The following is a 16168-nucleotide window of genomic DNA, read 5'->3' as shown; positions in this document are numbered from 1 at the left end:
AGGAAGAACAGATCAAGCGCTTCGTGGAGGTTTTTGGGGAATTCTCAAACTCGATGATTGATCAGGAAAACGAAGTGCTAACAGAGGAACAACAACTCAGTTGGGAAGGATCTATTGTTGGTCACAGAATCTTGCAACTAAAGGGAAATATCATCCCCAGAGGGTTGGTTCCATTGGAAAGGCTCTTAACTCAAATGATGTGATTGTTAAGCCAGCTAAGCAAGAGATTGAGGAGGAGGTGGAGGATTGTAATATTGGCACCGAAGAAGATCCTAGAATCATATAATTAGCTAAAGGAGTTCCTAGGAAATACAAACAAAGGTACCTGGAACTTTTCAAGGAGTACATTGATGTGTTTGCTTAGTCATATGATGATTTCAAGACTTTTGACACCGGTGTCATACAACACAAAATTCCTCTAAAATTTGGAGTGAAGCCATATAAGCAGAAGCTCGGGCATATTAATACCCTGTTACTTCCATCAATTGAAAAGGAGGTGAAGAAACTATTACAGGCTAAGATTATTGTGCCTTTGAGGTACTCATATTAGGTAGCAAATTTAGTTCCTATCAGGAAGAAGAATGGGGAGATAAGCCTATGTGTAGATTTCAGGAATCTGAATCAAGCCTCACTGAAAGATAATTACCCTTTGCCTAAAATGGATTATATTATGCAGAAAGTGGTAGGGTCTGCCCGAATGTCCACAATGGATGGTTTCTCTGGATACAACCAAGTTGTTGTACACCTTGAGGACAAAAGAAAACAACTTTTAATACACCATGGGGAACATTTGTGTATGCCAAAATTCCTTTCAACCTCATAAATGTTGGAGCTATCTTCCAAAGAGCGATGGATATAGTGTTTGTTGCAGAGGGATAAATTTGTAGTGATTTATCTAGATGACATAATTGTTTTCTCTAAATCAGATGAAGGGCACCTCAATCACTTACAGCTCACTTTTGCAAAATGTAGAAGGTATGGTCTATCCTTAAACCCAAAAAAATCACAGTTTGCTTTAAGTGGAGGGAAGGTATTGGGCCACATTGTGGCAAAGGAAGGAGCGAAGATTGATCCCAAAAGGGTGGGGGCTATTAAATATATTCCATTACCAATGAATAGGAACGAGATTCATGTTTTCTTGGGCAGAATAAACTTTTTGAGAACATGTATACCAAACTATGTTGAGAATGTCAAAGAAATCACAAAAATGTTAAAGAATGATAGGGAGGTCAAGTTGACTATAGAAGCCCATGAGTCATTCTGCAAAATTAAAAAAGCTTTTGCAGAAGCCCTAGTCTTAGCTAGCCCAGACTATCAGGGGCCATTCCTCATTTTCCTTTTGCCTCCCAAAACACATTGGCAGTTGTTTTATTGCAAAAAAACAACAAAGGACAGTAACAGTTGATTGCATTTTTCAGTGAGGTGTTGCGAGATGCAGAGCTGATGTATAATATCTCGGAGAAACAAGGCTATGTCTTGGTCAAATACCTGAAGGCTTTTCGAATTTATGTCTTGCAGTCAAATATAACATATTATGTCCCTACAGTTGTTGTGAAAGATATTCTTGTGCAGGGGAACAACGAAGGCAAGAGACGCAAGTGGATTGCCAAGATTCAAGAATACGACATGGATATCAAACCCACTAAGTTGATCAAGGGGAAGGGATTAGCGAAAATATTATATGAGGCTAACTGCTAGGCCTTAGGCATAAACCTATTGGAAAATATGGAAGAAGAAGGTAAAGGAGAAGAGGGGCATAAAAGCATTGTATCCTCAACAAAGAAATTTCAGATGAAGTACCTCGCCTCACATTGGTACAAATATATTGTCCATTATTCACTTTTTCTTAAATGACCAGTAAAGTTTGACAAAGTTAAATACAGGGCCTTGAGACTGCAAGCCTAGAAGTTTGTTATCTCAAATGGCCAATTCTACTGGAAGGACCCAGTGGGGATTTTGCTTTCATGCATGGTAGAAGAAGATGTTGCTAAGGTGATTAATGAATTCCACCCAGTGGGGATTTTGCTTTCATGCATGGTAGAAGAAGATGTTGCTAAGGTGATTAATGAATTCCATAATTGTGTTTGTGGAGGAAATTACAATTGGAGAGCCACAACCCATAAAATCCTTAAAGAAGGTTTCGATTGGCCCAAGTTGTTTGGCAAGGTTCATGCTTATGTCAAATCTTGTGAAAAATGTCAGATTTTTGCTGAGAAGTAGAAGTTAGCATCCCTCCCCCTCATTCATGTTTTTGTGGAAGAGCCCTTCAGGCAATGGGGGCTAGACTTCATTGGAGAAATACATCTAACATCCAGCGATTAACACAAATCGATACTTACATCCACCGATTATTTCATGAAACGGTGGAGGCCATTCCAACCAGAAATGCAACCAATGCAGTGGTCATTAAATTTATGGAGGAGAATATCCTTGTTCGATTTGGCTGTCCAAGGAAGATTATCACTAACAACGCTAAGGTATTTAAGTCAGTGAAGTTTCTTAATTTCTCCCAAAATTTCAACATCCTTGTGGGGCACTCCACCACCTACTATCCGTGGGGAAATGCACTCGCTGAATCATCAAATAAAACTTTAGTAAGGATTTTGAAAAAGACCATATCAGAAAATCAGAAAAATTGGGACTCAGTTGAAATTTGCTCTATGGTCCAATAGAGTTAACTACCAAGAGCTCAATTGGGAAGTCTCCTTTTGAGTTGCTATATGGAAAGGCTGCAATTTTCCCTACCAAACTAGCCATGCCAGTAATGAAATACTACAAGATGTTGAGGAGCAAAGATTTCTCATTTTCATCACCGTAAGTTTAGGGAAGCCATTGAAATTGAGAGGAGTTAAGAGTAATCTAAACAGGGATACGGATGGAAAATTAGTAGCTATTGGATCACAACCCTTTGCTCTTAGGCTTTCTCCTTCTTGATCTAGTGAACTTGTCATTTTCCTTGATTTCATTTTTCCTTGATTTTTGTTTTCTCTGTTTTCTCCCCTTTGGTTTTTTTTCCCTTTTGTTTCCCTTTTCCTTTTATTTTTTATATATTATATGGATCTTCATTTTTTTCATATTCTTCCTTTAACTTATGTTTTTATAATTTAGTCGATTTTCTTAAAGCTGTGTAATTAGTATGAGTTTCCCTCTTTCTTTTTTTTATAATTATCCCTAACCCCTTTTTTATGAATAAAGGGTTTTATTTCTTCACCCTTTATATATATATATATATATATATATATATATATATAACTCATTCTATTAACTTAAGAAATTATTTTCTCCTAATTCTTAGTCAAATCAGATTTAGTTTGGGAATCTAGGTTTTTAATTTATTTATATATTTTTAATTATTTGACTCATAATTAAAATATTAATTTTCTTAGTTTAGTCTAAAATATTTTATGTAAAAATAGTAAATATAATATTAACATCTTTGGTTACACATTAATTAATTCTTAGTAGTTGTTTTATAGCCGTTGGAAGGATTTGTCTTTCTATTTAACCTGTTGTCATGATATGATTCTTCATCTTGTCTTGACGATGAACCACAATGGTTGATTCGAAACGCGTCAAAAAATACTCTTTGATCTGATTTCTTCCAAAAGAAATCTTCTTATAAAGGAGCCAATTTCTCTTACCAGGAGAATAAATTAGTTGGTGGAACTTCAAGAAACTAGAGGGGAGGTAATTCAGAATCTGATTAAATATCAGGAAAGGATGAAGCCTCATTTTGACAAGAAGACTAGGGATAGATCCTTACAGCCAAGAGATTTGGTACTCAAATGGAATGTTGGAAGAGAGGACAAAGGAAAGCATGGGAAGTTTGATCCCTTGTAGTTTGGACCTTTCAAGATATCTGAAAAAAAATGAAACAACACCTTCTTACTAGAAAATTTGGATGGTGAGGTGCTTAAACTGCGTGTGAATGAGCAATTTCTCAAGCTCTATTTTTAGCATTAAAGAGGTCCATTTCCACCCATTGTATATATCAATGAGCCATTGTACATACCCGTAATGTTTTACGTTCTTATTGCTTATGTTTTTGCTTTTTTATGTACTTGAATAAAATGACTCCATGCCCAATAGGCAAAGGCACTAATCTGTGGGTTCTCAATGCATTGTTTGCAATACATTGTCCCCAATTGGAGTCGATGTTGTCATCTTTCATACCCTCTTGTAAATGTGTCAAATGGTCCTATTTCTTATCCCTGGTACAGAGAAGGATGGGTGAAATACTGGTCGACCAAAGGGAAAGCTCAAAGGGAGAGCCGAAGTCTGAAAGCTGAAAGGAAAGCCCAAAGGGAGAGCAAGTCTGAAAGTTGAATGGAAGGCCGACCATCGAGGGTCGATTCTCGGAATGGTGGATATCAGAGATAGGCTCAGAATATCGAGGGTCGATATCGAAAGGACCGGCTGAAAGGCATATCGGTACTTCGGGATATCAGAGGTCAGAACATAAGATACCTCAGCTGCCTATTTAAAAACGGACCCGAAATGGAATATCGGAGCCGACAGTCGAAAGGAAGGTATATCAGAAACTCGGCAGGTCAAGACCTTAGAGCGGGTTAATATCAGACCCTAGAGCTTGCGGAGATCGGAATCTCGTAATCCTTTATAAATTGAATTACTTATTAAACATTGAGGTTGTGGAGAAATAGAATTTCAAAGGAAATCTTTAAAAAACCAAAGCACTGAGGGACCCTTTCTCTCTCCTCAAGACAGGAAACATGGCAACAAGTAATTGGCCCCTAAGAGTTGATGAGGCAAATGACGTTAACATGACGTGATAGTACAAAGGACACGTGGCAGTAGGTTTCAGCGATTTTAGGTAACCTAGTGGGGCAAATCCGTGTGACACGTGTCACCACTTAAGATGTGTCACGTGGAGATGATGACCTCAACATGACGTCATCTCAAAGGTCGACATTTCGGAGGGAAGAGATTTTGAAACTCCTGTGTATTTGCAAATCGAATAAGTTTTGATGAAAGGGGCTTCCGATGTATGATTGGCACATGGTCATGGGAACCCAAAAGAACCAAGGGCATACAACAGGCCTTAACACCTAGTGTTGTAAAGGCACCACGTGGAGCATTTCAAAGGTCGGTTTAACGGAGGTAGGAGGCATCGTAACTTCGTTCTATTTGCCTTTCGAATAAGTTACGAAATAGGGAGCTCTCAATGTTGATGGTCGTATGATCGTAGAAGGGTCAAAAGACCAAAGGCATAAAGAGGGTTGGGCACCTAAGCACTATAAAGAAACATCGTAACTCTATTCGAATTTCAATTTGAAAAAACTTCTAAAGAAAGGAGCTTCGATGTGTTTGTGGCACTTGGTTATGGAAACCCGAAGAACTAAGGGCAGGGAGCGATTACAAAGGGAAATACGCCCCTAATAGGAGCCTGAAGGCTTTAGCACCCAAGTGCAAAGCCACTGGGAATGGCACCCAATTCTATGGCAGAAATGCGATAAGGGAGCTAAGAGCAAAGGCGTTGAAGGCGTCAGAATTTTATGATTTTGTAATGTTTCTTTTAAATAGAGTTACGATGTGTTGTTGCTCCAAAGTTGCACTATGGTGCAATGTTACGAGATAGAAATTCTCTTATACCGCAATACAGAGAGTATGGAGGATGTATGGGTCGACAGCTAAGTTATAGAGCACCTCTAACACCACCACACTCAATCACATCCAACTCCAAAAAGGGGAAATTTTAAGTAGTTAGAGAGAGAAAGTGATAGCAGAAATGGCAAGTAACCGTGGTAGGAATATCATGACAGAGTCATGGCCAGATCATCAACCCACCACTAATCCCATATAATGGAGCCTGAGTCCACCTTGGGAGATCAAAGGAATCGACATCAGATATATTTGGTTGTGTCCATTATGACACCTCATGCTTTTCATTTTTTGCTAATTTTGCATTTTCAAGAAAAGAATCAAGTCTGTTCAATATCATTATCACGGTGAGGCCATTCGCATGCTCTGAGAGTTGGTAGTTCATACATCTGTAGCATTCTGAGATATTTTGTAATTGTTGTGTGTGCCCTCTCTCCCTATAAAAGGGAAGAGGAACTCAGTAGTAAAGGTTCCCAAATTCTATTTTCAAAGGCTCTGAATTATGTGTTTGAGAGTTCTGAATTATGTTTTTAGAGGTTCAAAGTTTGGTTCTAATTTCATGTTCCAAGGGTTGTATTTGTTTTGCAAATTTCACAAGTTTAGGCCTATAGCAGGTATTTCATTTTTGAAGATTAATGAAGAAAGTTTTTGGTGATTCCAAGCATTGGGATATGTAGTATGTGTTCTACCTCCGCGTGTCATTTCAGGTGTATTTTCTTCTCCGGAAATTGTGTAATTGTAGCTGCTAGATTCACTCTTAAGTCACAGATTTACTTATGTTATGTAATAGTTGATGGTACTTGTGAGATTGTAGATTTATCTATGTTATGTAATAACAGGCAAGACCTGTGAGATTGCATATTTACATGTGTTATGTTATAGCAGATAATAACTATGAAACATTGAGTTGAAAGCCTTAAAATGTGCTCCATAATTTATGCACTTCATTCCTTTTATCTTGTAATGATTCTACCGGGATTTGTTGCATAGGATTTTGTGTTTATCAAGCCCTCTGCACTAGGTTCGTCTCTTATGTTTCTCCTTTCCATCTCCACTGCAATGACAAAGTTAAGTGGCATTCACTGTGTCGGCCGCCAGATTTGAACATTTATTCTTGGGAATGATATTTTGTTTATGAGCACACTGAATTTGTCTCTGAGAAAGGTAATTGAACCAAAATCTAAACCATTCCACATTTATCTCTTGAACTACACTAATTTATCTTCAAGGGACACTAACTTACTAAGATGTCCTAGACACTTACCTCACCTCAACTCGGGGGTTGTCTCTAGGAGCTACAACAGTAACAAACATAGTTTTTATACGCAATGGAATATTCAAAATATCTAGAATATGTAAATATCCATTATAGGACAAATAATATTTATATAAGAATGTTGAATGTACAAGAGATATGAGATATATGATTTGCGATTATTTGATTATAAATGAGGGCCACTTATATACCTAGGTAGGTGCTCCTTCATGAACGGGCACATCATTTAAGACATGCCTCTTTAGTAACCAATTATTATTTAATTAATAATTATTGTGATTATTATTATTATTATTTATAGTATTTGCATTATTTGTATTATATTCATAACAATTTCTTTGGTTCGAAGGTTTTTTCACATGATAATATTTTGCACATTCATATTAGACAAAAAAATATTGATGTCTTTACTCCCATGATTAATCAAATATTTGGCTTACACATCCAAACATCTTTGTATCCATCCCACTCATCCTTGAATATTGAGAGGCTATTGCAACAAGAAGTCAATCCCACAATAGAAGGCACTGAATTGCACTAAAAGTGTAGAGGCTATAGCCTTGGTGAGGGGCTAAAAGAACCAAGGGTTCCACTGAAATTTTTCTGTATTTATATATTTCTTAATTACAACAATGCCTCATATCCATGTCAGTATATGGTGGAGAGAACATTACCTATAGATCAAATCCAAAAATAAATAAGGAAATTTACTTAAGCAGCAACTCCAAACTCTTCCAGACTGTTCCACAATTTCCTGAGATCTGTGATGCATTCTTAGTTTCACTAGGCATGTCGAATCATCCTATCATCAATATCTTGACTCCATCTTAAGTACAAGATTCAATCCATTATTTGTAACTCTTTAACAACCCTCACAGAACATTCCATTTGCGGAATTCTGTAAGTAAGACGGTGCTTTGTCTATACTGCATTGTTTACTAGGTTAAAATCCCGATGGAAGAAACAAAATCAACAAAAATAATATTCACAGCCAGCATTTGAACATTGTTGATATGCATAAAATCAATGAGACTTGCAATGACAACGTAGTTGTAGTCATATCTCATTTGCTAAAATATTTGAACAGAGAAACAACCACAAACTATTTTACCTCTGAATTAGGCCCTCTGAGTTTAGTAGTTTGGCTGTCTAAATTTGATCTAGGAGGATCTTCTCGTGATTCTTTCTTGGACTCTAAAACATTTCTGGCTTCAACATTGTCAGTATGAGAAGTCTCTTTGTTTTTAAATTCTTCCTTGGAACTTGTATTAGCATTCCCTTTACTCTCAGTTGCAGCAGCCACTTGGTTGCTTGGCTGTTTCCCATGGTTACCCTGAGGTTCTGTTGTCACACTACAAGAAGTTTGTTCTCTCTCAGCACTAGTCAGTCTCTTAATAGTCTCTTCTAATGTATCAAGCCTGGATTTCAGTTCCTGCAAAGTTTCTACTTTTCCCTTTCCCGGCATCTCAGCGGAGCCACTTAACTTATCATCCAGCTCAACTTCCTTGGAGTTCACTGGCAAATCTAACTCAGAAGACTGGCGTGCTTGCTCTTCTTCTTCAGCTAGCTTCTTTTTCATCTCAACTTCCTGAAAAATGTTTCCAATTTAGTAAAGCATAACCTCAGAGCATTAAAGATCCATATAACTTATATCAAATTAGAGCCAAGGAGGTAAACCTTATGACAAACTAGAATGATAAGCAGAAAAAATCCTGTCATTTTCAAATGTATGCAGGAATGGGAGAATTATAACAAAGCACGCAATCTCTAAAGATTCTGAGTGTATCAGCATGAATAGATAACTGTAAATCAGGGAACAAATGACTCCCAGGCCAACAATGGTATAGGTCTTCACAGCCATCACCCATATATTGCATAGATGCAGAGAAACTGGAACCCTATTCTCAGATCGATAAGGCCTTTTTACAGCACTGAAATGCATTATTCTTATCCAATCAAAGCTACCAGATAAAGAAGCATAGCATTTATGAAAAACAGGCTATACAACAAGTATAAACAGGTGATTTAAACTTAAATAAATAAACAAACAAACATCTTAATTGATTAGTATCTAGATAGATGCTGCTTAGTTCAGATCAAAGGAAGCCTTCCAGACCTTGCCCTTCCAAGATTACCCAAAGCCAAAAATAGAACTCAAGAAAGCTAAATGCCACAACTTTAAAGACCCCTTTTCTTATCCAATCAAAGCTACCAGATAAAGAAGCATAGCATTTATGAAAAACAGGCTATACAACAAGTATAAACAGGTGATTTAAACTTAAATAAATAAACAAACAAACATCTTAATTGATTAGTATCTAGATAGATGCTGCTTAGTTCAGATCAAAGGAAGCCTTCCAGACCTTGCCCTTCCAAGATTACCCAAAGCCAAAAATAGAACTCAAGAAAGCTAAATGCCACAACTTTAAAGACCCCTTTTCAGAGGCCAAGCATCCAAGACAATGCAAGAATACAAATCTCGTTAATTAAAAATGACATTTTCTGAATTATATCTTTCCCCTTCCATGGTATAAGTTGCCCTGCAGAACTTGTTTTACATTTAAGAACATAAAATACAAGATAATCCACAACTTTAAAGACATTTTTAGAGGCCAGGCACCAAAGACAGCACAAGAATACAAATCTCATTTGTTAAAAATGACATTTCTGAATTATATCTTTCCCTTCCTTGGATATAAATTGCCCTGCAGAACTTTTTTTAAAAACACGGTTGAAATGAGATTATAAGTGTTGTTCTTGTTCATTTTTGTGTAGCATTGGGAGGTATTCTTGCATGCCAAGAGGCCTCCTAAGTCGGCCTAGAAAAATTATGGAGATTAAAATAAAATAAATTTTATTTTTGGACTTCGTCTAGGCTCAAAACAAACAAGTCGGCTCCACCATGAAAGGGCGTGTCCCTTGGGTAAATACACTAATTTGACTTGTATGTATACACATGACATGACACTTCATTTGCCTCACTCACTCATCATCTCTCTTATATAAAAGACTCTTCTGGGAGCAGAAAAAGGATGAAATGGCTAAAGTTTGGACTTGGTTTTTGGCACAGATTTCTAGACATTTTATTGTAAACCTTGCTGAAGAAGAATTTCTCCTAGAATAAGAGTTCTTGGGTTTTCTCCCAAGTTTGGGTTTCCCAGAGAAAATTTGTTGTCTCCATTGTGCATGGCCGTCTCTTTATGATCTTACTTCTTTCTATTGTTTTTGCTGCAAATCTTCTGATACCATGTTAAATTTTCTACAATAAATAAAGTGGAAACCAATTTTCTGATCTGCTAATTACTTCTAATTAATTGAAGATAATTAGAAGTAATTATCAGATCAGAAAATTGCTTTCCACTTTATTTATTGTAGAAAATTTAACATGGTATCAGAGGGAGGTTAAGAGAACAACCACTAAAGACAAGATGGAAGGACACAATCTTCTGGAGAGCATAAACCTTAGAGGAACTGCAGCTGTTCAAGAGAGGCCGAATTGACTGTCTGAAAGAAGAATGAGTTCTTTGATTGCTTCAGGTCTGAAGAACGAGTTCTGTGATTGCTTCAGGTCTGAAGCTGCAGGAAGCCGTAGGTCTGAAGCTGCAGGAAGCCGCAGGTCTGAAGTTGCAAGACCCCACACGTCCAATGTTGCAGGAAGGTCGCAGGGCAAGTTGTGCCCTAGTTTGGGCCACAGTTAAGAGGAGGCTTGTCAGAGGCTTCCACAGTGTGAACAGAACCTAGCCACAACAAAAAGGGAGTTTGTCCATTGTGTTTGAGGTATGGTTTGAACTCTGAGGGACAACTGAGGTGGTAAGGGCCTCACCGCAGGTCCTAGACAGCTCTGTTGTGTGGGTTGCAGCCCAAATTAGGGTTTGCCACAAGCAGGCCTAGCCCTAGGAGCAGGGCCGAGGCCTATAAAGGCTCAACAGATATGGCTGAGAATAATCTGAAGCAAGCCGAAGCTGTCAGGAGTATGGAAAGAGCTTAAGGAGAGGGTTGAGGTGTTGGCTAAGTTAACAGGAGAGAAATAGGCTTGATCAAAGGGTTGTAACAGAAGTCTGTTAGGTGAAGGAAGACCTAACAGCAAGGTGTTTTGCTGGTTTAGTACAGAGATCTAAAGGAGGTCAACCAACAAATGTCTATTGAGCCATTTGTAATGGGTCTTTTGGATCTTGAAGCGCATTTAACTTTAATTTTGGTCGCTCTCGGGAGCAAAGCCAAGGTCAGATTGTGTGGGATAATGAATTCATTAAGTACAAAATCAAATGCTCTAATTAATAAAGTAACTTCATATTTGGTTGACAACTTCCAAAGATGGATGGTTTTCTTGATGTAGAAGTAACGGAGTAGGATCTTCTTACCCTTGAATATGTTGGAAATTTGCATTAGCTTGGGATACTCAAGAAGGTCCCCAGCATGTGCTAACAATAGTGATATTTCTCTACTGGAACACCTCAGACATCAAGGACAGCCTAGCTGGGGTCATCTATAGCAAACTGAGTGTTCTAAAGTCTGTGGGAAGGCTATCCAAGCCAAGGAAAGGCTGTTGTAGATGAAGGCAGAAGTGCTGTAGAGGTCAAGCTGAAAAAGAGGGCTAGATCTAAGAGGATTCAGGCTATTGTAGCAGCAAGCAAGGCATTTGGTGATCTGCTGGAGAATTTTGAGGTGGTTGTGGCTTAGAGAAGGGTTGAGCAGTGGTCCAGTAGCCCTGGTAGTGGTTAGGGAAGACAAGAAGACTGCAAGTAGGCTGAGGCCTAAAGGAGAACAGTTGAGGGCTAGAAAGTGCCCAGATCAGCTGGACCAAGTGTTAGAAGGCAGATAGAAGGCTACAAGGAAGTCTGTTAGACATGTTGAAATTTCTGAATCTAACACATCAGAAATTCTTTCTGCATTATCTTGTTTATTTCACCTACTTGTTTATTCCTTAACAAGTTATTTAACCATATAAATACTGAAAATAAACACAAATGTAGTCTCAACTCATATACAAATCATCGACTGAAATAATAGACAAACACACAAGGGACACCATTATTTTTGGACAATCGTCCCTGGAAAAACCCAAGGCGGGAAAACCGGTGCAGCAATTCTAAGGGTTTTATTATTATGCAGATTTCTTGAGTACAACTAAGGTGCCAAACTAGCTCACCCAACAGAGATTTTTACACGACAGTAATACCTCTCATCGGAAGCAGATATTCAGCTTCTCAGCACTAGTCTGCACCACGAAAATCCTTCCAGCACTTCTCCAAGGTTCTGCATCAACCCTGTTAGCCTCTGCGTAGCTCTGGAACCCCCTGCGTCAACCCTCTGCCTCTCTGCATCAACTCTCTGGCCTTCTGCGTCACCCACGCAGGCCCTTCAGCCTCTACGCAATCTCTAGTTGTCTCTGTGTGGCTCTTGTTGCCTCTGCGTAGCCTCCTCAGTCACTGCGCCAACCCTCTGGCACTATCTCTTCCTCTCTGCTATTTACTCACTGCCCCTCACTGCACCTCAGATCACTTGTTCGAATTTTCTTAGCAAACCCCGCTCCAGAAAATTGAACTGACTGATCAATCTTGGTGTATCTCCAACTGACCCTCAAGCCTCCTCTTATACTTTTCTTGTTGAGTCTTCAACAACCTGTTGGAATTTCTAAGTCTAACCCGTTAGAAATTCTTCTTGTACTATCTAGTTTATTTCACCTACTTGTTTAATTACTTAACAAGTTATTTACCATGTAAATACTGAAAATAAACACAAGTACAGTATCAACATCTACAGATCATCAACTGAAAGAAAACAAGCACACAAGTGACACTGTTATTTTGGACCAATGTCCCCGGAAAAACCTAATGCGAGAAAACCGGTGCAGCTATTCAGAGGGTTATATTATTATGCAATTTATCTGAGTACCACTGGGTGCCTAAACCGGCTCACCCGACAGAGAAAAATATACGGCAGCAATACCTCTATATTCGGAAATAGGTATTCAGAAAACATGTCCCATGAAACATTCTACGACACAACTGAAGCTCAGCGCTGGCCCTTCTGGCCACTGCATTAGCCCCAGGACCCTCTGCATCAGCCTCCTGCTGACCTGTGTCAGCCTTCTGAGGCACTGCACATCCTCTGGGAGCCTTTGCGTCACTCCCTCTGCCCTCTGCGTGGATGACGTAGTCTCTGTTGGGCTCTGTGATGCCTCTGCTGGGCTCTGCGTAGCCTGGACTAACTGTTGCTCTTTCTCTCTCTGCTTCTGTGCTAGTCTCCCAGTGTTGTCCCTACCTCTCTGCCTCGCACTCACTGCCCCTCGTTGTTGATAATTGATTCAACTTTGCTTAGCAACCCCGCTCAAGCAAAATGAATGATTGATCACTCTGGTGTGTTCTCCAATTGACCCTCAAGCCTCCTCGTATACTTTTCATGTTGGTCCATCAACGACCAAGATTAAATATCTAATCAACAGCTAAGATTAGATTTGGCTTGATCCATGACTTTTGGAACCTTCTAACCCAGTTTTATATTAATACCCATTAATATTTTATTTTTCTTAAGTTTAGACTAAGGAACTCCATTAAAAATATTAATTATTTTAATATCTCCCAAACTTGTTAGAATCTACCCAAACCATTTTTGGGTCTTGGAGATCTCATGTGCTTTAGCCTCTCCACCAATTTTCATGGCTAGAGCACATCCGATGCTACCCCAAATCAACACTCCCTCTTAGCGAGGACTGTGCTCTAGTAATATTCCACAGTGAGCATCACCCTGATTATCCAGCACCGGTCCCTATGCTGATGCTAGGCCTCCCCGCCCAACATCCTCTACACTGCTACATCCTGTACTCCTGCCCATGGCCCTGCCACTGCCACTGCTGCATTCGTACAGCAACTCCCTCTGCATCTGTGTTGCTACTGGTCCATCCTCCTAGCACTTCATCTGCACTGCATCCCCTCTCATCATGTTGCATCGTGCTATTGCACTGCAACTCAATTACTGAGAAGTAAGTAACTGATCCACCCAACTTCTGACATCCCTGTCAGGCTAGAAACAGTCTCGATGTTGAAGCTCCCTCTGCCGCTAACAAGTGCTCCCTCTACTGACCTTTGCGTTGCTGCAACAACTCCCTGCATCTCGCACTGTTGCACACCTCTCTGTGCCATACTGCACTGGTGCAACACTCCTGTGCCTCTCGCACTGTTGCAGCCTGCTAGCCTCACACTGCCCCGAGACTCCTGCACTGTAGCACTCTCTGCCACTTCATTCACATCCGTCTCTACCTGCATTCGCCAGTCCTGCTACTCCTCTTCGGAGCTCCCGTAGCAAGGTATAATCAAAGAGGTTGGGTACCTCAAGGATCCTGCCCCTCATCGCCTGACTACAGCTCGATGTCTCCCCACTTATTCTCAAGTGGCACATGGGCACTCATGGCACAATCTGCATCCTCCTCGACTTCTTTCTCCACCTTCCTTGGCGCTGCCTTCAAGTCCAAAGCCTCTCCCTTACTCTTCTTCCTAGGACATTGGTTCGCAAAATGACCCAATTCCCCACAATGGAAGCACTTGACCTTGGAGAGGTCCTTCTTCCTCTTCTCTTGCTTTCCCACAGATGCTAGAGTTGCATCCTCTTCTTCCTCCTCCTTGATTCTGACCCCTTTTCCACTACTCCCCGCCTTGGTTAGCTGTCTGATCTCTTCTCGACGAAGAGCCGCCCACAGTTCTAACCAATCTAGAAGACTCGTCCTACCCAGTATGCTCTGACCAAATACCTCCCAATCCTTGGAAACTGCGTTCAGTGCGGTCCTCACCATCAATTCCTCATCCGGCGTGGCCCCTATGGAAGTTAGCTGGTCACGGATCTCCTTCAACCAACCGAGGAAGATCTATCTGCACTCCCTTCTGCATCTGGTATGCTCTTAGCTGATTCTCCAGGAGCATCTTCCTCTGCACAGAAGTATGTTGATACAACGTCTTCAAGGCGTCCCACATCTCCTTTGTCGTTTCCTTCTCGGCAATATGTGGTACCACATGATCCTTGACCCCATCAAGGATGATGCACTTAGCCTTAGCCATTACCTCCTTGTACCTTTCATTAGCTACCGAGTCAAATAGGATAGCTATCACTCTCGAGACGAAACCCTTAAGGCGATGTCTGTCTAGAATGGACAAGATCCTGGCCTTCCAAACTACAAAGTTGGATGCTCCGTCCAGCCTATCCTAATCTCTCAGCCCATTCATGGCCATCTCACTGCTCTTCTTTCTACTCGAGTCTCTCAACTTCCCGTCTGGAAGTTCTCGGTTTGACTCCCTCTGAGTCTTGATTTCCCTTCTAGAAATGCTTCTGCCAACGTCAAGTTGCCCCACTCCGATCGTCTGTGCAACTGCAACAATGATCCGGATTCCTTGGTTAGAAATCTGCCTCGGCGGCAACTCCCTCCACCTTGGTCTTGCCCTGTTAGGTACTGTTCTGACCACAGTACCCCACCAGCTTCACTCCGCAAACTACCCACAGCCTCCTATGCCCCAGCAACTGAAGGATTGAGCCACTTGGCTCTACGCAATCCCGGCACCAGAAAATCAGCTCCCTCAGCCAACTGCGTCAGCCTAATTTTGCCTCCCTCAGCCTCTGTGTGAGCCTAATTTTTCCTCCCTCAGCCTCTGCGCTAGCCTTTCTCTGGCCCAGAATGATGACGCAGTCCCACTGCGTCACTCCTTCCTCTATCACCTTCTGCAAGGACCAGCTCTGTCACTCGGGACAACTGAATCTACTGCAAATGCTCTACTCAGCTGATGCCTTCAGTTTTCCTGTGATCTGCGACCACGCTCTGATACCATGTTGGAATTTCTAAGTCTAACCCGTTAGAAATTCTTCCTATACTATCTGTTTTATTTCACCTACTTGTTTAATTACTTAACAAGTTGTTTACCATGTAAATACTAAAAATAAACACAAGTACAGCATCAACATCTACAGATCATCAATTGAAAGAAAACAAGCACACAACTGACACCGTTATTTTGGACCAATGTCCCCGGAAAAACCCAACGCGAGAAAACTGGTGCAGCGATTCAGAGGGTTATATTATTATGCAATTTATCTGAGTATAACTGGGTGCCTAAACTAGCTCACCCGACAGAGAAAAATATACGACAGCAATACCTCTATATTCGGAAACAGGTATTCAGAAAACTTGTCTCATGAAACCCTCTCCGACATAACTAAAGCTCAGTGTTGGCCCTTTTGGCCACTGCGCCAACCTCCTGCTGACCTACTTCAACCCCAGGACCCTCTGCG

The 16168-nt window shown here is 40.4% G+C and overlaps 1 protein-coding gene across 5 annotated transcripts in view; it reads right to left on the bottom strand.

The window, feature by feature from the left end:
• Positions 1-7291: 7291 nt before the first annotated feature.
• Positions 7292-16168, bottom strand: part of LOC149197552 (uncharacterized) — a 79640-nt gene continuing 70763 nt past the window's right edge. For all 5 annotated transcript variants that reach the window (XM_089405883.1, XM_089405884.1, XM_089405886.1 and 2 more), the window contains one exon: positions 7292-8483. In XM_089405883.1, coding sequence (XP_089262009.1) covers positions 7998-8483 — 486 coding nt within the window. In that variant the 3' untranslated portion in view covers positions 7292-7997. The remainder of the gene's footprint in view (positions 8484-16168) is intronic.

The sequence above is a fragment of the Pinus tabuliformis genome, chromosome 2_2 (genome assembly GCF_031772625.1).
Source record: "Pinus tabuliformis cultivar Carrire ecotype Pingquan chromosome 2_2, CPIR1, whole genome shotgun sequence".
In the NCBI taxonomy this organism is placed as follows: Eukaryota; Viridiplantae; Streptophyta; class Pinopsida; order Pinales; family Pinaceae; genus Pinus; species Pinus tabuliformis.
Note: the sequence above shows the minus strand (reverse complement) of the source record. Positions and strands in the feature narration are given on the sequence as shown.